The sequence below is a fragment of the Myodes glareolus genome, chromosome 1 (genome assembly GCF_982192425.1).
Source record: "Myodes glareolus chromosome 1, mMyoGla1.1, whole genome shotgun sequence".
NCBI lineage: Eukaryota > Metazoa > Chordata > Mammalia > Rodentia > Cricetidae > Myodes > Myodes glareolus.
In genome coordinates, this window is record NC_142026.1 from 79820046 (window position 1) to 79841356 (window position 21311).

Consider the following 21311-nt stretch of genomic DNA (forward strand, 5'->3'; position numbering starts at 1 on the left):
ATAATTTTTATTCAGAATGAAAATATAGAGTTATCTCTGCCATTTCCTCTGGGGAGGGAGCAGAGGGCTGGGCAACATAGGGAGATGCTCCCATATAATACTCAAGAGCTCGCCTTGCTGTGAAAATCTTCCCTGGTGACAATGACAAAAGGCGGGTACTAGTTCCAATCTGTACCCTAGGGCGGGACAGGAAATATTTCATTTTATGATTATTTAAAGGCTTTATATTTTCTTGAAAGCACATGAGGTCTAAAACATAGGTTCTAACAAAATAGACCCCATATGGAATAGTCATTTAGTGTTCACAAGCTTCTGTTCTTGAGTCTCTGTGCATGGAGTGTTTGTAGAGTTGAACAACCTAGCCAAATCAAGAGCTAAAATGGCTGCCTATAGAGTACCAATCTGAATGACAAATCTGTTTTGTCCTTTAAAGATTCTTTCAATGAATAATTCAGACTCAGAATGCATTTTGGTAACTATATTTTAAACCAAAAATTCCTCACATAATAAATACATTTTATGGACATTAACTTCAATTTTACTTCAGAAAGCTATTTACAATATAAATAATTATAAATGGGAACACTTTGCAAGATATCATTGACATCGCTATTATTTTCTACTTTACATTCCAAAGTAAAAGTTCAAATTACAAGTTTATACTACAATATCACTAAAAACTATACATTGCAAGAGGGTATTTTGAACCAGTATCTTCTCTCACAAATATAATCCTTTTTATAGCATGTCAGTCAAAAAACAAGCATAAAATATTTTTTCTTTCTTGAAGTGCCTTTTGTTTCATTTCTATTTTTGAAATCTATTCCTTGGAAAAGAAATTACAGTTATTGGAAAAATTTATCAATGCCAATTTTATTTCTTTTGGAATGTAAACACATTATAATTATTAGGTAGAAATTTAATGTGATTAGGTGTGTCTAAGATGATCAGATTAGGACAAAGTCCTCTTACCTAGTTTGCGAAGGCAAAATTCACACAGCAAATCCCAGTAAATAAAACTACAATGATTATCTTAAAATTATGAATTATAATTTCTTGTGTGAATCATCATACATTCACATTGGATATAGCACATTATAAATTCTCAAAGTAATATAAAAGTCATAGTGTGTGTGGGTGCGTGTGTGTATGTGTGTATTTTCTGCACACAGTCTGAGAGAAAGAATGCTAAATGAATGTTTATATGGAATTGAGTGTCGTCTTACCTTTTGAATTCAAGCACTACCCGTACAACCTTTGTGCACAAGAAATAAGTACCACACAAAACTTTCCCCCAAGAACATTTCCTATTTATGATACACTTGCATGTATCCACAGCTGTTCTGCCCCTCACTTAAAATTTAGAGTGTCTTATTCACCATATATCTTCACAGTAAGAGCTAGCCAACAGATTTTTACCTACAGTGAAATCCTTACTCACAAAAAATTAACATTTACATGAATGCTCAATTACTTATTTGGAGGACTTACATTCTCTGTTAAGTCATTCATAAATCTGGATGTGTGTCTACATCTACCATTTGAATAAACTTAGAAGCCAAACCCAGACATTTATTTATTTTTTTTAACAAGCAAGGCCATACCACAGTGTAAGCTATTCCAGATAAGCGATTCCCAGTCAAGTCCTCAGCTCTCAGTCTGTCGCTCTCAATTACTGCTAGCGCTGACAGATCATACAAATAGCTTGGTGATTAGCTGCTTCCGAGAGAGAGAAACAGGCAGAGGGGTACAGAGCAAGAGACAGAGTTATAAGACAGAAAGTCTGTAGTCAGTGTGTTTCCAGCTATACTATCACTTACGTGATGTAGATTTTGGGGGGAGGGCTTTCATTTTATTTAAAAATATCAATTCATACTTTCAAAATAATCTCATATTAGAATTAAAGTCCACATAAGAAAGAAATAGAAATGGAAGATATTATCCTTTTAAGGAGATCCCATTCAAGTTTATTTAAAGAGGGATTCTCTTCCCAAAGGCAGCGTGTGGCAGGCAGCAGGGTGCAGACGTGAAGAACAATAGTCACTGGAAATACTCTAGCTCTATAAACTATAATCAGAAAATAATAAGAAGCTTTCTGTAGAAACACTGAAAATTGTTTATTACATACTGTCTGGTTTTGAATGTCCTATCAGTTTTGACATAGTGTCTTGTACAGGCAAGGACAGTTTAGAAAAACTGTCACATTTGATTTTGCATGTGATGTCAAAAGATTTGTGGGGACAGAGCATACATAAATGTCTCATCTACATTGTCTCTGACCTTAAAAATACATCCAAAAAGAATATATCAACTGTATGTTCACAATAATAATTTTAACAGGAAGATCGGGAAAATTTATATTTCATTGGTCACCCACCATTTTAAATTTTATCTTGGTAAAGAAAGTAAATGGGCATCAGAGATATTCTTACTATTTCCATATAAAATAGGCTTTGTAGAGACTAATGAATTGTGAATGTTGTAGTGCTATAATTAGATGTAACATTTTTTATGAATTCCCAAAGTGATAGAAGAAAACATGCCTCTCAGGCTTTCAATATTTTAGCAAAAATAGGAAAATCAATGATCAAAAATGAAGCCAATGTAATTTTAATTTTAATTGATAAAGTTATTGGAGATGTATTTATTCTAGTCCCATATTTTTAAGATGCAGATAATTCTTTATAAGCAAATACGTTCTTGTACAGAACAAAATAATGAAGACTACAAATACATTTTGTACATCTACGTGAACAAAAAGAAGTCACCTAGCTTTAAAAGGTCAGTTCACTTGGAGTCATTTATAATAATCATACTATTTTAAAAAACAATGTAAGCTATATATATTGTGAGTCTTTGAGGCATTATGTGCAATATTATAAAATTATCACTGCAAAGTTGACATTTGTTTAATTAAATAAATGGCTAGTGTATTTTAAGTGGGTCAATCTACCAAGACTGTTAGTCAAAATATAATTTAGAAGATTCTGTCTTCTTTTAAAAATATTAGTTCTGGCATTCTGGGAAGCATTGTTTCTCCTTATGAGACTCTGTCTGTGGAGTTCACAATTTATTTTTATATGAGTTATCCTCCACATTAAAAACTCTGTTGGAATTTCTTTAGTGACAATCCTTCCTTTAGTATTAGTTCATATGCCTAGATTCTTCTTTCTATTTCTTACAGAAGGTACCACTGATAAACTAATATATACTTACCCCAGAAATATAACCTACTTATGTAGATTTTTCTGCCCAAAATACACATTCATCAAATATTTTTGTCTGACCTACAGAATTCTGTAAAAACCATCACCATTCCAAAAACTTTTCTCATGTTAAAATTTTAGCCAAATCATTTATCCTATGTGTTTCTCAGAAATAATTTTATCAAAATTACAGAATATTTTTCTTATGGGGTTCAAATTTTAGTTTTCAATGTCCTAAGAACATGATTGAAAGTACATTTAAGTACATAAGCTATGTTGTCACTGACTTGCAAGTGTCTTCATTTTCATTGATAATAATGTTTTGTTATACTCAAGTAGTTAATTTTATGTATACTTTTCTCTCATGTACAAGCAACCCAATGTTTCAACTCTAAATGTATTGTCATACAGACTGTCACCAAATGATTGTGTTGAGTGATGAAAATACAGTACTAATCCCTGAGTGTCTAGTGCCGTTAATGCTTTCATAATCAAGTCCTTCAGTAATTCCCCTCCTTAAATATCACAAAATTAACAGGCATGGGAATCCTAAGAAATACTACCTATGAAACTTTTTTAACCAATCATGTCATTTTCTTTGAATACTAGAGAATAGTGCATTTAGTAGATTTAACTATTTTTTTCTTCCCCCTCATAAATTTGTACCATCTTCATTTGGCTGCATCTAAGAGAGAGTTGACTATAACTCTTACTGCCTGAAAGAGTCCACACATTGCTTAAATAACAAAGTATCTAGAACTGTATGGAAAAATCTAAAGTCTTTAAAACTCATAGCAGAAATTTAACTGTTTACAAGTTTACTTTGCACTAATGAGTCATAAACTATGGACAATAGGCCCCTTTCAGACCATAAAACCAAGATGCAGGGACTGTGCGTGATGCATCTATGGTCCCAAATTTAAGTGACAGCAAGAACAGAACAGAAACCCAAAGATCTTGGCATATAGTTCACTGGACGTTTTACTGTGCCACATGGACATTTGAGCAAGTATGTTGTTTTTGCTGTTTACAAATAGTAAAGAAAGTCAGCATTTTCCCTGTGAGTTCCCCATGCACCTTTTGAACCACTTGTCTGTCTGCTTGAGCTTTTATCTTAGACCCTCTTCTGGGACTTTTCACATAACACACTCTCGTACTTGTGCTTTGAGATGTTTTTCAGTACTTATCCTGTTGTCCTGTAGTACTTTCCAGATCTTCCTTAGTTACTTTTGCACTAGTCAGCATTTTGTCGGGTGAACTGGTTAAATTTCTTATTTGTATATCTAAGTCCCCAAAATGTTGTTTACCTGTTCTCAGTCTTAAAAGTTGTTTTGAGATTCAGTTTCATTCTTTGATGCTGTGCCCTTTCCTTCTCTAACCTACTCAAAATTGAGTAGGATACACTTCTTATGTGTCTCCTGACATTTCAATGCTATGACATAGAAAGATCCTTACTGCTGTGTCAAAGCAATCCTGGTCCATGTCTAACTCAAAAGTAAGATGGAAAATCACTGCTTCCTGATTGTGTGTAATGGGTACCAGGTGAAAATGCATTCATGTACTGTAGATAGCACCATTTCTCATTATAATTCATGCCTGAACCAAATGAGTGGACTAGCTCAAAACCATGAAGATGAAGAAACAGGTTTACAAGACACGTCCCTCTCCTCTTGAGCTATTTTGGGAACTGGTATTCCTTTAAGAAGCTTCATGTGGTAGGTACCCATTTTGTGTATTTATGCATGTGAAGCATACATAGCAGTTTTTGAGTAGCATAAGAATTACGTGCATGAATTCTACTAGATTGTCATGACACAATTCATCAGCCCTTCCAAGTGGTGTATATGGTTAATTTGCATTACTATTTTTCAATTCAAATATATCTACTATGGTTCCACTCTAATATGTGGGCAATTTCTGTATTCATTTTAGCTCAGTTATCTGTGTATAACCCTGAACGTTGGTATTGTTTTTATTTTGTACTTTTTCTTCCCACAGAAACTCCTGCTAAGTAGCCAAAAACTTTAACTTAGCTTTTCTAACAATCTGTGGCATAGTAAATGCTGCTAAGGGGGCTTTAATAATAAATATGTTTCAGAGACCCTTGAAGAACAAAATATCTTAGAAAAACATCAGCTTCCATTGGTTATTATAACAGATGTTCCCTTGTGTCCTTGTGCTGGGTCTGGCTGCATCCTCAGATGGGAAGTTACATCAAAGTGTGAGCCATTACATCCCAAGGAATAGTTTCTAATAGTTTCACTGTCATATAAATGCTCCAGGGCATATCCAGTTAATGTATAGGCATGCTTATCAAAATACTGCCGGTGGGAGCCAAAGCAATTTGGAGAGATGGCAGGATGGTCTCCTGCTGTCTGATGAGGAGACATATCTGAATGTAGATAGTCTTTAGCCAAGATCAAACTGGACTTTGTAATACGATCAGAACTGGGACTACTTATCCGAGACAGTGCAGTGGGACTGTTGTCATAGTCATTTTCATGAGGGCTGAGCATCTTGCCCTCTCTCTGCTGGATATGGTCACATGGTGAATTGCTGGCAAGAGTAGAGCTGTGGCAGACTTCACCTGACGGTGGAGCCTGTTGATAGTTTGCAAAACAGAGGGAGTGTTTTTTCCCAGCTCCGTTAATGGAAGCCAGTTGGTCTGGAGGCGCTTTCCTTAGCTGTAATCTGTTCTCTTCCTCTTTTATCATCTGCTGCGTGGCTCTGATGAGAGTTTCAATTTTGCTAGGTTCATGTGGGCTATTTTGATACTGTTCAGTGCGGTATCGGTCGCCTGATTCACTGGCTGACCCAGGGTCTGGAGAGCTGACCACACTATCTTCGTCCCAGTGACCTCGACCTACATCACAAAAAGTAAAAAGTAGGTGGTGTCAAAATTCACACACACACACACACACACAAGTGCATTTCTTTCCTGAAAAAAAAAACTTACATCTTTCATTTTAGTGCAATATTGGAAATAGAAATAGGTTTGTATTACAGAATATTGACATTTGTACTAAAATTCAGATGTATGTTGGATTCATATGTAATCAAAGGATTTCAATTGCAGATAGCATTTATAAAATATTTCTTAGAAAATAAATTCCATTCATGAGTTGCAAATATCAATTAGTAAATCAGTAAAGCACATTCATATTTCCCTATGTACATAAGTTATTGGACCTGCACATCTACAAGTAATATAAGGAATATGAATACAATTTGGTTTTTGTTATTAGAATGTTTTCAGTTGAATTTAAAGACGACTGTTGTATAAGCTGAACTATTATATTTTAAATAAGTGTCTGAAATTTTTTTATAATTCTTGGTTTATCTTAAATGAGACTATACTAAAGCTCTATTATTAGTTTTTTAAAAAATTTGGAGTTGATAAAGATGTTTGTATATGGGTGTGCATGGATAAATGGTATAGATGTAAAGACAGTTGTCATAATCAAACGTATAAATAGTTTGCTCTCAACAGTAGGGTAAGCATGTTAGTCTCAGAAGGAGCAATGAAATCTTTGGTTATTTGTGAAACAGAACTCCAATTATTATTGAAACAAAGTCTTGAGTAAATAAATATTATCATTTTTATAACAACTTGTTCTGAACCAAAAAGGCAGGTCTAATACCTAAGAGTAATACATTCAAAATATATTTCAGAGACTAGATTATTCTCAGTCTGAAACAAATATAAAAAGCAAAACTAAAAGAAGACAGGGACATATGAGTGTTGTAAACTGCTTAATGTTGCAGATGAGCCCCGTATCACACACGCCATTGCTTCCTGTCTTCTTCCTTGTTTGATTTCTCACGATCCATATAGGTTAAGCCAGAGTTTTGCTTTTCACCTTTATCAGGCAAGAAATTGCCCTTTGCTCTGAGTTTCCATTACCAGATATTTCTAACATTTTCTTCCAGTCTATATAGGTTAAGCCATATAGGTTTGCTTCTCACCTTTATCTGGCAAGTAATTGTGCTTTGCCCTGGGTTTTCATTACCAACTACCGAAATGTTCTTTGGTTTTTAACAGGTTATTTACTCAAAGGAAACGCAGAAAAGTAAAAAGCAACAATGGAAAGAAGTTAAAATTGCTCAATGAAGCATCTGCCAGGGAGCATTATAGATGAGAACATGATCTAGCACACTTCTCGCGCTAAGAGCAGGGAGAGAATTAACAGGGCCTTTGCAATGTCACTGAGTTTTAATAAAAACAGGGAGATTATCAAAGACCTGCCTAGATCTACACTTGTAATAATCAGAATAGACTCTTCTTAACTCATTTTCTTTGAAGAAAGTAATTACCAAAGTAATTTACTTTGTAATTTACGGAATAATTTAGTTTGAAGAAAGTATTACCAATTATCAAAACTTTAACATTAGTGTCCCTTTCTCAGGGATGGTGAAGTTGTGTAACTATCCCAAGGTGAAAATGCAGGTGGTTTCTCCACCTTTTACAACATGGTACTTTCGCAGTCATGGTGATGGGAGGCAGCTACCAGGACTTGATTCCAAGAAAAACTGCACATGTATGCACAGGACCATAGCCCACTAAGCAAAGCCTGCCCTGTCCAGCACAGCAACTGTGCCCTGGCAGAGCAGAGAGAAGCTGCTGTGAGGATGCTCAGGATGAAACCACAAAATTCAAATACAACTACAAATTCGATAGATTTATAAATTGTTGATGCTTAATTTCTGGTCTCTATGGTTTTTAAAATGAGAATTTTTCCTCATCTGTCATAAATAGGCTATCATTACCAAAATAAATACACTTAAGCTGAGTGGACTTAGTTCTTCAAATCCCATTGGTGTGGGTTTCTATAAATCAAAAGTAGAAAACCATGGGGGTCAGTCCTTCCGACGTACAGCCTCCTGCTGGGTATCTGGTACCCCTTGAGCTCTTACCATGGATTCTGTGGACAGAGGTGATATGCGGCATGCTGTTCTCATAGGCTTCTCTGCTCTCCGGGGAGGCCTTGGTAAGTGGCAAGCCTGCTCGAGATCCCCACCAGGGATCTCTGCCAGTTGGTGGTGCTCCTAAGAAGTACCTGCCTGCCTCACAGCGGCCTCCCTCACAGGCTTGAGTGTGGAAATGCCTGTCCTCCACCAGCCTCGAATGATCCAGTGCAAAGCCATAGCAGAGGGAGCTGCGATCTGGGAATTGCCTGTAGGCACATGACACTTCATGCTGAGAGCCAGGCCTCTCTGGGTCCAGGAGCTGTGGGGAGGCAGTATCAGTCAGGGGACTTCCACCCCACTGGCTGTCGTGGTCAGATTCCGATCTTTCAGTGTGGAATCCCGAATACTGAAACCAAAAGGATAAGGGAACAACAACATCAATAATAATTAAATTAGCTTTTTAAAAAAAAAAACCAAACTTAAAACCTTCATTCTGCAAGTACTGAAGGTCACAAAGGCCTGAGGCAGCCAAAGTAAGACTCACTGTATCATTAGGGTACCCATTAACTTGGAACAATTTAATTAGCTAATACCCATACAGAAAATCACCCTGGCTGTTAAAAGAGATAAAAATTAATAGCAAACATTAAAGTCCTAGGCCCTGAATGGACTGAATTACCCCAGGTTATTCTAACAACCCTTTGATGTAATGTCAGTGTCCCCAGTGCTGGGGATGGGGGTGCTAAAGCACAGAGTGAAATATCTGGCCAAGACCACAAGGAAGGACGAATAACGAAATCAAAACTCAAACCCAAATGTTTCACCATCACCCAAACAAATTTGCCTAAATAAGAATGCGGGAAAATTCCCTATTTTATAACAATTTGCTTTTAATGCTTTTGTTTTCTTAGAAAAATTAGGTGAAAGCTAAAGCTCAAGGTACCGAAGTTCTGAGCCTTTGTTAAATTCTATTTATTTGTTCATGTATTTATTTTTAATTGTGTATGTGTGAGGATGTGGATGTGAGGATGAATGCCCACAGAGGCCAGAGGCTTTGAAGCCCCTGAAACTGAAGTTGTAAGCTATCTAACATGGATACTGGAGATTAAACTTCAGTCAGCAAGAGCAATATCAGCTCTTGACCAATGAGCCCTCTCTCCACCCCTGGACAATTTGTGCTAAACCATTAACTCCCTGAAAGCAGTGCCAGGTACATATTGAGTACATGGCAGAAGAGCTACTAAATGCTTCCCTAATTCAAAGGCAATGTAAGTTCAAAAAACTTGCCCCGTGTACACCTTGTTCATAGATAGGCTTCTAAAGTTCAGTTACATAGGATCATATGGAAGTAACACGAGCCACCATCTTTGTTAGAATTCTGCTGTTCATCTTCTCCAAACTGTATCATTGGGCATTACCGCAAAATGTAAAACTCAAGCCAGCAGGATTGTTCAGCACGTAAAAGCATTTACTACCTAGAACTGAGTTCAGCCTCCAAATTCTGTATCAGAAAGATAAACTCCCTCATGTTGTCCTTCTGACCTCCACATGTGCATGGTGGTACACTTGCAAATTGCTTATATACATCCACACCCACTCATGCACATCATACCTTTACACACAGGTACACACAAACATGCATGCAATAATAATGAAACTTTTAATTTCAAAAGAAACAAAATGTAAAATGTTTCACAGACCTCCTAAGGAAGGTGCTCACCATCGGGTCTTCCTAAGTCACTAAAATTGTTAGTCTATTAGTGTTCATGGTGCTAAAAGGTATTCAGAATACTACCAGAGGAGAAGAGTAATCATATAACCAGTCACAAACCCTGGAACACACAACAGTGACCTGCCTGCAAGATATACTGGTACAGAAGTGGCAAAAAAGTGTCATAAAAGTTGTAGAAGTAATCACCCACTCTTCCATTGAGTTTAAGGCCCATTCCATGATGTGGAATCCATGTCTGTAACTGCTAGGGTAGTTGAGAACCTGAGACTGTCAGCCACTGGCCCAAGGAAAAACCAAGTACTATGATTTTGCAATCATAGCAAGAAACACACACACAAAATAATGATGACATTCTGCTATTCCCATAGATCAATTTCTCACTCAGCCATCATCAAAGAAGTTTCTTGCAGTCGATGGGAACTGATGCAGAGACACAGAAGTGAACAATGTGTAGAGAGTAAGAGATTTTGGGATGTCTTCATTAAACCGTTCCCCTCAAGGATCAGGTATCCATGCAGAAGAAGAAGTAGAAAGATTGCAAGAGTCAGAAGTAATGGACAATTCAACGGAAACAGTGTCTTCCAGATACAAGAGGACTGATGCACATGTGAACTCACAGGGACTGTGGCGGCACATGCAGGGCCTGCAGATATTCAAGCCAGACAGGGTCCAAGCACTGAGAGGAGAAAGTGGACACAGGCTCCCACCCCTAACCAAGAAGCTAGGTGTAACTGACATACGCTTGCCAAAGAAAAATTAGCTTCTCCAGTGAACTCTTACTGCTTACTAGTTATATTAACCACGCTTAAGGGTGGTCCCCTGCAGTTGGCTGAGCAAATCACCTATGCTGGGTCTTTCACAGGACAAAGCGAAGACTCCACCTTCTGCCAGATCTACCCTGAGCTTGATTCTTTCCGCCTGAATACAAGCAGGGTGCTTGTATTCCCAGGTGGTTGGGAAGAGAGATGAGGCACCCATGTTCTTGTCAAGCAACCAAAAGCTATATTAATAGGTGTCACACTTAGGACAAATCTAAATGCAAATTCCAAGTCAAAATTCTTCCCATAACCATTCTTAGTTATCATTTCTATTATTTTCCAAATACACATAAGAGCTATCAGCATTTTCCATTAACAAAAAGAAGTCCAACTTAATCTCCTTGCAGGGTTATAAGCAGAAGACCTCAAAGCACCCTGAGTTCTAATTCCTGCATCATAATTCCCACCTGCCACAAGCCTTTTCTTCCGGTCATGCTAACCACTTTCCACAAGACAGCAACTTCTCTTTCAGCAAAGCAAAGTTAATACATCCTGATCTTCCTGAGTGGAGAAATGAATGCTACGTTTGTGTCTTCTTCAGCAATGCTTGCCTCTGAGAGGCTCAGATAGCTGTACTGTCCCAAGCTAGGAGTTGTCCAGACATCACTTGTTTTTGTAAAAGTATAAACTAGACCTATTTTTGAAGTGCTCCAGTCAAGACTTCTGAGCCCTGTTGAGTGGAAAAGGCTTTCCCTGAGTGTATATGAGAAAGTAATATCATATCAAAGAACAGTCCATGAATTGCTCATGAAGAAAATCTAACAGGAGGCAACCCAGGCATACATGAGGTACATATTTCAATAGCACTGGAAGAGAATCTGAAGGGAAGCCTCTTGTCAATAACCTGGAAACCACAACAATAAAGACCTTGAAGCGGGCAGAGCAGAGCAGCTCACTCAGACGGAGAGCTTAAATTGCTTTGACACTACAGATAGAGTCTAGATATAAATGTTTGCTTTTTAAGAAAAATGTGTGAATGTCTACTAGCACACAAAAACAAAACTCTGATCCAAAGTTACTGTTTTCCTAGTTTAGTTTAACTTTTATGTGTGTATGTGCTGTTTTATTTTGTTTTGTGAGATAGGGCCTCACTATATAGCCCAAACTCTACTAGAAGGCTCTATGTAAATCAGGCTGGTCTTGAATTCACAGGGATCCATTTGCCTCTGCCTCCCTAGTTCTAGGTTTAATGACTTACACTACCACTCCTAGCCACAGCTACTTCTTTAAATAAACTATACTTGATATAAATGTTGTTGTGAATACTAAAACCCCATTGTTTGATTTGAAATATTTTTAGCTTTTTGAACTATTTTTATTTTTGAGATTATTATAATTACATTATTTTCCCTTCCCTCCTCCACCCTGATTTATATAAAATTAATGGTTTCTGGACTCTTTTTCTTTAATTATTGTTACAAACACACATACACAGAGACACACATACCGCTGCTAAATATATAATTACAGCCTGCTTTATCCATATAATGTTATTTGTATGTTTATGATTTTGTTGCTGACCACATGGTATTGGTGATTTGAAATATTTCAAGTATTTATCAAATACCTGAGGGAAGAAAGAAAGGAATGCAGAAAATGGCTACCGTCAGTTCAGACACAGATGAGTGCTATAGAAGAGAGTTTCTGCTTTACCTCAATTCTGCTCTTCCATTTCCATGTTCTCACATTTGCAAGATCTTGGGCAGATGATTTCATTTCTTTTAACAAGAACAGGGACCTGAGAGTAGTAATCTACCAAAGGCTAAATCAGAGTTGCCTCACTTAATGAAAGAGGCACTTGGTAGAAAAGAAAGACTAATTTCCTCACTAATTTCTACTATAACTTCCAGAGTGACCTTGGCCTATTGATGTCATCTTCTCTAGCATTTTCTATAAATTGAGACATTGCATTGTATTATTTTATATGGACAATAGTTAATTTGGTGTCCTCTCTAATGTTGAAACATAGTTTCTACATCTATCCCTATATTTAATCCATTGGAAGGAGGTAATTATAGTAAGCCATGGTAGTAAAAGCTTATAATGCTGTCACTTGGGAGAATGAAACAGGAGCTTTGCAAGTTCAAGAGCTACATGGTGAGATGCTATCTCAAAAACAAGCAAACATAAGAAGGAAAGAAGATCATTGTCAGGACCTCTAACATCTGCAAGACATTTTATTATCATGGTTATGAGAGGAAAGTTATTGTATGAGTATGATTTTTTTCCTATAATGCCAATTTTCTCCCAAGAACTCCATTTTACTAGACACATATTTATTAGAAATTACATGACATGATGTCTGGTGTGTAAAGTAGTAAATTCTAAAGTAGTGAGAATATTACAGTCATTTGAATTTAAATTTCTACATAAGGTTTTCAAAACCACAAGGTCACCAAGAAGCACAATGGAGTCACATGTGATTCATACCATTAGCATCATTACAATGAAACAAAAAAGACTAAACTTATATCACTTATAAGTAAAAAACCCTGCATATAGAACCTGTGGATGTAGGATGAGGGGAGTGGAGTTAAAAAGCTAGGAGAAGGAGAAATCTAGTATATAGACAAAATCATCCTAAGGAAGATTTGTACAAATGTACAAAACTAAACGTCAAAATATAAGCACAAGCCAGTGTTTGGTTACTCACAACACTGACCAGAAGAAGGGACTTTAGAAGTGAGCAAAATTCAAAACAAATTTTCAAAGTGTGATTTCCATGAGAAGAGAGTACAAATCAAAAATGAGTTTTGGTCCTTAAGAGCTGCAGTAAAGGAAGGAAAGAAGAAAAGGAGAGAAATTAAAGCATCCATAGACACACACATAAAAACAGAAGACACCAATCCTTCCACCTTCTCCCTCCCACCACCTCCCTTCCAAACAATGCGCTCACACATTGACATGGCACAGCTTCTAGAAAAGTGTCACAGCTCACAAAGGATCAAGGAATAGGGAGATATTAAGCTTCATACAAAACCCTTGTGCGGAGAAAACATGAACATGGAAATACAAACATCTCATTAATAAAATTCTAATCAAGTATCTATAAAAAGAGAAGCTGGAATGTAGCATTATAAATTAAATAACATCCATAAACATTCAGAACTGCACGTATAAACACATGCATACATACATGGGTGCAGATAGAATTTGTACTACCTAGAATTAAGAATCTGATGTTTAAACATTAAGAAATGGACTACAAATAACCTACCACACGGCTAGGGTTGCAGTTCAGTGGCACAGTGCTTAGCAAGCATGTATAATTCACATCCAATACCATAACACGTAAATAAATATTGTAAAAAAAAAGAGTAGATTTCAAAGAAAAATTTAATAAAGGAAATGGAAAACAGTAGGAAACCACCCAAAAGAACAGAAATTAAAAAAATAAAGAGAAAATAGTTGAGAAATATTTTAAGTTTGATACATGCATGTTCGTTTGAATAGTAAAGGAATTAGAGTGGTTAAAACAATTTGAAAGAGAAGAAATGGACTCTGTGTAGCCATCATCAAGACATACTATCTCACTATTAATAAATTTCTAATAGCTGCAGATGGTGGTCAGAAGACAGTTCGAGAATCAAGTTGTAAGAGGGGAAATCTGAGTGCTTGTGAGAAAACTCCAAGAAAACAAGACAGTAGTCTTATGAACTCAGTTTCTTCAAAAACACAAAATTGTTCTTGGGATGTATTTTCATGCCCCTCCCAGGTGTAGTGGATAAGAGTGAGTTTACTTCAGATAATTCAGATTATTAACAACTGACTACTGTTATTTGTTTAAATGCCTCTATGTGAAAAAGCATGTTTTTGTCGAGTGTTGCCTGTCTGCCGCCTGCAGCCTGAATAGAGTTGACTGTACTTAAGACTTTCATCCACCTTACCTATCAACTCCATTCTCCCAGGTCCCAGAGACTCTAGGGCAGTGAAAAGGCTAGACTAACAGAACACTACAGGGTACGGGTACCCAAAATTAGGTCCACAGTGATATCACCAATTTAATGGACTGTCAGCCAGTATAAATGCCAATGGAGTAACTAAATATTTCAGCATAAGCAAAAATCAAATGTGCCTTAATCTAAGAGATTCATTCATAATTATTAAAACAATAAATCAATGGGGCTGGAGAGATGACTCAGCAGTTTCTGTTCTGGCAGCCGATCTGGGCTTAGTTCCCAACACTCACATGGAAGCTCATCAAGGCCTCCAGCTCCAATTTTGGAGAATGCAAAGCCTTTTTCTGGCCCCCTTAGGTACCCTATTCTAAGAGAATAATAAAGGGGAACAAAACAGGACACCAAACACACCACTGAAACTTTCTGGTGGGCATGGATATATGCACCCACACCTACATATACAAGTGCCACACACCATGTACACCTGTCTTACACACAAAGAGACGGTGTTTCAAAGCCTAAAACTAAAGATGTTCAACACAAAGAAGGCCAATGTAGATTAAAAAGTCAGAAGCTGGGATCTTAATAATGCAGAAATTGGTTTAAAAATATAAATAAAATTAAAATAATGTAAAGCCATGACTCATAAAGAAAGTACAACTGTTATCCACTATCTAACATACCAGTTGTCTTACTTAGGGTTTCTGTTGCTGAGAAGAGACACCATGACCATGACAACTCTTATAAAGGAAAAACATTTAATTGGGGTGACTTACATTTTCAGAGGTTTAGTCCAGTATCATCATAGTAATTTAGTCCATTATCATCATTATCAACATGATGGCATGCAGACAGACATGGTGCTAGAGAAGTGACTAAGAGTCCTACATCTTGATACACAGGCAACAGGAAGTGGTCTGAACTAGGCATATTTGAGTATGGGAGACCTTAAAGCTTGCCCCCACACAGACACATTTCCTACAAGGCCACACCTACTTCAATGAGACCACACCTCCTAATAGTACCACTACCTATGAGCTTATGAAAGTTAATTGCTTTCAAGCTACCAGACCATTTCTATCCATACAAAGCAGAAACCAGAAATATGAGCAGAAACTCAGAGAAGCATTTTGTACTAGAAGAACATCACACCACTCTCAGTATAAGATAAATACATTTAAAATATAAGGAAGACTAAAACACAAAACTAAACAAGTTAAAGTTCATAGCTATGCGTCAAACATAATGTTATAGCAGCACTCTATTTGCAAAATACTAGAAATTACCTAAATATTCAAACACAAAGTATTAGTTAAATAAACAGTATGTATGCCTAATGAAGAAGCAGACAGCTATTTTTTAACAAAAGAAGACTGGGAGAGAGAATTAAGAACCTAATATAGGAGAATACCATTGGTTAATAAAGAAACTGTCTTAGGCCTGAGCAAGGCAGAACTTAGGTAGGAAGGGAAAACTAAACTGAATGCTGGGAGAAACAAGGCAGAGTCAGAGAGAAGCCATGTAGCCCCCTTCAGAAACAGATGCTGAAACTTTACCCCATAAGCCATAGCCACATAGTGATACACGGATTAATGGAGATGGGTTAGTTTAGGATATAAGAGTTATACAGAAATATACTTAAGCTATTGGCTAAATAGTATTGCAAATAATATAGTTTCTGTGTGGTTATTTTGGGTCTGAGCAGCCAGGAACAAACTAGCAGCCTCCTACTACATATACAGATATGTATGTATATATATAAAGTTAACTTTCATATCAAACAAGTGAAGCAAAATATATATCTTCTATTTTGCATAAAAAAACACAAGATGTGTAAACCAAAGAAAAAGCAAACCCGTTTTTTTGGGGGTGACAAGAGGGGAAACAGGAAGCTCTCTCCCAACACTATATACTGAGATAGCCTAGAGGCAATGATATATCCCAGGGAATAATCACACTAAGTATGTGCATCTTTATTTCTAAATACCATTCTCCTCTAAAAGGAACAGAACTCCTTGAAGAAGAAATCACTCTTTCTAGGACTAGAGCAGGTAGGGAGTTTGAAATATCTTGGAAAGCCATATAGTAAGAAAGTGCTCAAAAAAATAAAATGATGCAGATGTGTCAAAAAATTCATAGGAGTCAGATTTAAGGAATTCCTTTTGCAAAATAGAGAAAACTTAAAGACAAAGGCAGTATCAGAAGATTTCAGTAGCAACAAAAAAAGCAATGTCAATGAGCTCATGCCAATCAGTCACGTGTGGAAAAAGTGTTTGGTCTAGGAAAAAAAAACTGTAACCAACTTAAAGATTTATTTAAACATAAATGATCACAAAGGAATCAAGGGGAAGAGTTTATGAGGAATAAACTAGTTTTAGGGTCTTCAAGAGTCTAACCAAAAAAATGCTATTCATTTGAAAAAGATAAGAAGCAGTTACTTGATAGAGAAACCAGGTGATAAACACTGACATCTCCAGATAGCGCAGATAGATGTCAGGGCCTTTAGATGAACATATGCTGACCACGGTGCTTCTGGGAGTACTCCAGACCTAACAGGTGACTGCAGGGAACCATGAAGATGCAGTGCAAAAGCTACATAAAACCACTGGGCCTTATTCTCCAAAACTGACAGTGAGATGGAAGAAAGGCAGGCAAGACAAGGAGATATACAAATTAAAGAAGACTCTAACAGGCAACAACTGTGTGTAATAGAATGTGGGTGGGAACGTGTACTGTAGGGACACTGCAGATGCTCTGACAGACAGCACAGCCTTGGCCTGACATCTGTAATGTGAGGCCAAATATTTGCCTAATGTGAGCTTCCTCAGACTGACAACTGAGCTGAGGTTATCTAGGAAATTATCCATGTCCTGATGAAATACACAAATATTAAGGTTTACATGAGGTGCCATCATGTATGTATCTACTCTAAAATGATCCAAAAAAATGAGAGAAAGGAATAAGTGAGAAAGAAATAATGATAGAACAAACTCTAGACAATTAAGGACTGGGAATAGAAACAGTGTGAATGGGTATTCTTTTAAATTTACGTATTATGTGTATAGAATGATTTGAAACAAAGCCCTTCGTTAAAATATTTTTTTTTCTGAATAGAAACTTGCTCTAGCAAGCTTAAACTTAATTGTTCGAAGGGGGGTCAAGAACATGATGGGAACAACCACAGAGACAGCTGACCGGAGCTAGTGGGATCTCACGGAGTATGGACTGATAGCTGACAAACCTGCATGGGACCGAATTAGATCCTCTGAACATGGGTGACAGTTATGTGGCTTGATATGTTGTGGGAGCCCCTAGCAGAGGCACTAGGACCTATTCCAGGAGCATGAACTGGCATTTTGGAACGCATTCCCTATGGTGGGATACTTTGCTCAACCTTGATGTAGCAGGGAAGGCTTGATTCTGCCTCAAGTTGGTATGTCAGATCTTACTGACTCACCAAAGAAGGCCTTACGCCCTCTGAGGATGGGAAGGGAGAGGTGAAGGAATAGAGAAGGGAAGGGAGGGGGGAACTGTGGTTGGTATGTAAAATAAAAAGTAATTTTTTTGATAAGAATAGGAACAAAAAAGCTTTAATTGTTCAAATGTCTTCATTATTATTACTATGATCTTTGATCATAACAGGACAATTCAAGCTTGTCAGCTGGGAATGTGAGTAGAAACAAGGGTTGATCTACTGCAGCATGATGTGACTGGGACAAGAGATCTTCCTTCCTGGGTGTTGGTTTTCCTGTGTAGAAAATAGGAACAGACTACGTCATAGCACTTGGGATCTTGTGCCTTTGATCCCAGTACTTGGGAGGCACATGCTTTCATCCACAGCACTAGGGAGAAGGAGACAGGATTACAAGGTGGGTGGAGACAGGATCTGGACCCCATCCAGCCTGAGGTTAGAAATGGGATCTCCCCGATTCAGTCTGAGGAATCATAGAGACAGGCACCCATTAGGTGAGGTGAGAAGTGCCTGCAGCTGCTCCTTTGCTCCTCTGATCTTTCAACATTTTCCTCAATATCTGACTCTGGGTTTTTATTTTTAAGACTAATTAGAATCCCACTTCACCCCACTAAGAACATTACAGATGTATAAGAAATTAAAATATACATTCCCAAATTTCCAAAATGAAATCAGGCTTCTACCCAATCTCCTACACACAAGTCTTTTTACAAATCCTCCGACTTTTCTTGCCACAATGTACTTTGCTCTCAATGTTTCTCAGTTTACACACTGATAAAAGCCTAGAGACACATTGCAAGGATGTAGAAGGGACATAGCAAGAGGTAAGCTGTCAGGGTAGGATTAGGAGGTATAGCTTTGCTGGAGTGGATGTGGCCTCATTGGAGAAAGTGTGTCACTAGGGGTGGGTTTTGAGGTTCCAAAAGCTTACCCAGTCTGAGTCCTTCCTCTCTCTCTCACTGTCTCTCTCTCTCTCTCTCTCTTTCTCTCTCTCTCTCTCTGTGTGTGTGTGTGTGTGTGTGTGTGTGTGTCTGTCTGTCTGTCTGTCTGTCTGTCTCTCTTTCTCCCTCTCTCTCTTCTTAACCCCCACTTTGTCTGATACCTGTAGACAAGGATGTAAAGCTCCCAGATACTTTTCCAGCACCATGCCTGCCTGTGCACTGCCATACTCCATGCCATGGTGAGGAAGGACTTAACCTCTGAAACTGTAAGAAAACCCCCAATGAAACGCTTTCTTTTAGAAGAGTTGCCTTGGTTATGGTATGTCTTCATAGCAATACAATAGTGACTAAGACATCAAGGATAGATAATCATCCACGGGATCACAAACCTGCTTGTGGATGGTCCCCCTTACCATTCTTGGCATCTATACAGTCAAGTAGAAGCATAATATATAAGCTGCTGGGCATCTATATGCTCTTCTTTGACAGGTAGTCCTTTGTCCTCCTATAACATAAATCTGAAAAACTAAATGATTGAATTCCCTATTTTAATTAGTTTACATCCATAGAGTTCACTGAGAATTAAGTTTGGGTTAATTTTATTGGAATTTCTATTTTTATTTTTTTTGAAAACATGTTGTCATTCTAGGTACACTACACCTTAATTAATCCAACATTTTATTTTAATTTTCAAAACAAGCACGAATGTTTTCACATTTAAAAACAAATCAGATGAATAATACCCTTGTTCTCTTAGGACAGGAAGCCATATGCCACCACCAACTCCTCTTTGGGATTCGGCTCAGGAGAAAATTATTCCTTCTCGAAGAAATTGTGTCTTACAAGGTTAAAGGTTTAAGCCATCAGCTAAGTCTGGTGTGCTACCAGTGTAAACTACAAGGCAGCTTGCCAGCTGATATGAAAAATAGGGTAACCATCCCTTTTTCAAGGTGCTCATGTTAATTTGAACACTATGATACAAAGACAATAGCTTTAATGTGGAATAAAATAATAAGTACTCAAATAGGGGGAAAAGAGTTAAAAGAAAAAATTATAAGATTCCCCTTCAATATTTGGAATCACTGAAGTAGATAGATGAGCTTTGATCGATGTAGAGATCATGTTCTCTGATTTCCATGTGCTAACTGATACCTATTACAAAACTGACCCTTAGAAACCAGTTGGTATCTGTCCAGTTCTTCGTTAAGTTTCCATGGGCACGGTTTTATTAGATATTGACATTTTAAAGGTAACCTATTTACAGTCATAGAAAATATGGTCTGAAAAATAATAAACTTGTGCCCAAAGTGACATGATTGTGCAGCTTAAGAGGGAAGGGGCAATACCACAACCCTCTATCTCTCCGCTGCATCACTTAGATATACAAAGCAACAAAGTCCGCTATTGTTTATACAGACATGACTGTTTCCAACTGGGACACTCTAGTAAGTCACCATCGCACCCCTTGGGTGGTGTCCCACAGTCATTAAGCTGTCTTCTCACACAATTGCACCCACCGTCTTCTCACACAATTGCACCCACCGTCTTCTCACACAATTGCACCCACCGTCTTCTCACACAACTACACCCGTAGATATTCCCTTTTTTCCTAACCGTGCTAGAAGGCAGTCTGCTCCAACAGCATGCTTCAGACAGGTGTTCTGCATTCGTCTGGATGTGGCAGCAGCAATCCAGCTCAGGAGAAAATGCCAGATGTTCCAACAATAGAAGCTACAGTTATCTATTTTTATTCTGGCAGCTCATTGCGGTTTTATCATTTTTAGCTGTAAAACGTATTAAGAGACCCTCTGATGGTGAAGTCCCATTTTCCATGAAAAACTTTCGCTCTATCAAGCATGAGCAGCTTTCGTCTTGATTTGTGTCTGAACCATGAGAAAAAACATCACAGATGCAGACTGTGTTATACTGCGAACATATGCATGCTTTTAAATCACTTTTATCTTACTTTTACTAATGTAAGCCTGAAACATAAAATATGTTCTTTCTTTTCATTCACTGTATGGGAAGAACAGATGGTGAAAGAGTTAGATTAAAGTGGTACAGCATGTCCATTAGAATAAACCCACTGCTTGGGATGATTCCCTCAGCCAGGAGTCCTGTTTACTGTGAGGAATGGCTGTGGTTTATATGCATCGGAAATGGGCAGAGGTTTTCCCAGGGGTGAGTAACAAAGTTAATGGCAGAATCAAACAATTTTTAAAATGAAAATAACACAGAGTACCAATTTGAGGATGACTGAACTCACATGCCTATGACTACATAGCTAACAATGAACAAATCATAGAATTTTTTTTTTCTAACTCAAAAGAACATA

The 21311-nt window shown here is 37.5% G+C and overlaps 1 protein-coding gene across 1 annotated transcript in view; it reads right to left on the reverse strand.

Annotated features, from left to right (window-relative positions):
- Nucleotides 1–481: 481 nt before the first annotated feature.
- Sim1 (SIM bHLH transcription factor 1) overlaps nt 482–21311 on the reverse strand; it is an 81294-nt gene continuing 60464 nt past the window's right edge. The window contains exons 12-13 of the mRNA XM_085691123.2: nt 8121–8520; nt 482–6069 (exon numbers count right to left, since the gene is read on the reverse strand). Of these exons, the coding sequence (XP_085547249.2) occupies nt 5339–6069; nt 8121–8520 (1131 nt within the window). The 3' untranslated portion in view covers nt 482–5338. The remainder of the gene's footprint in view (nt 6070–8120; nt 8521–21311) is intronic.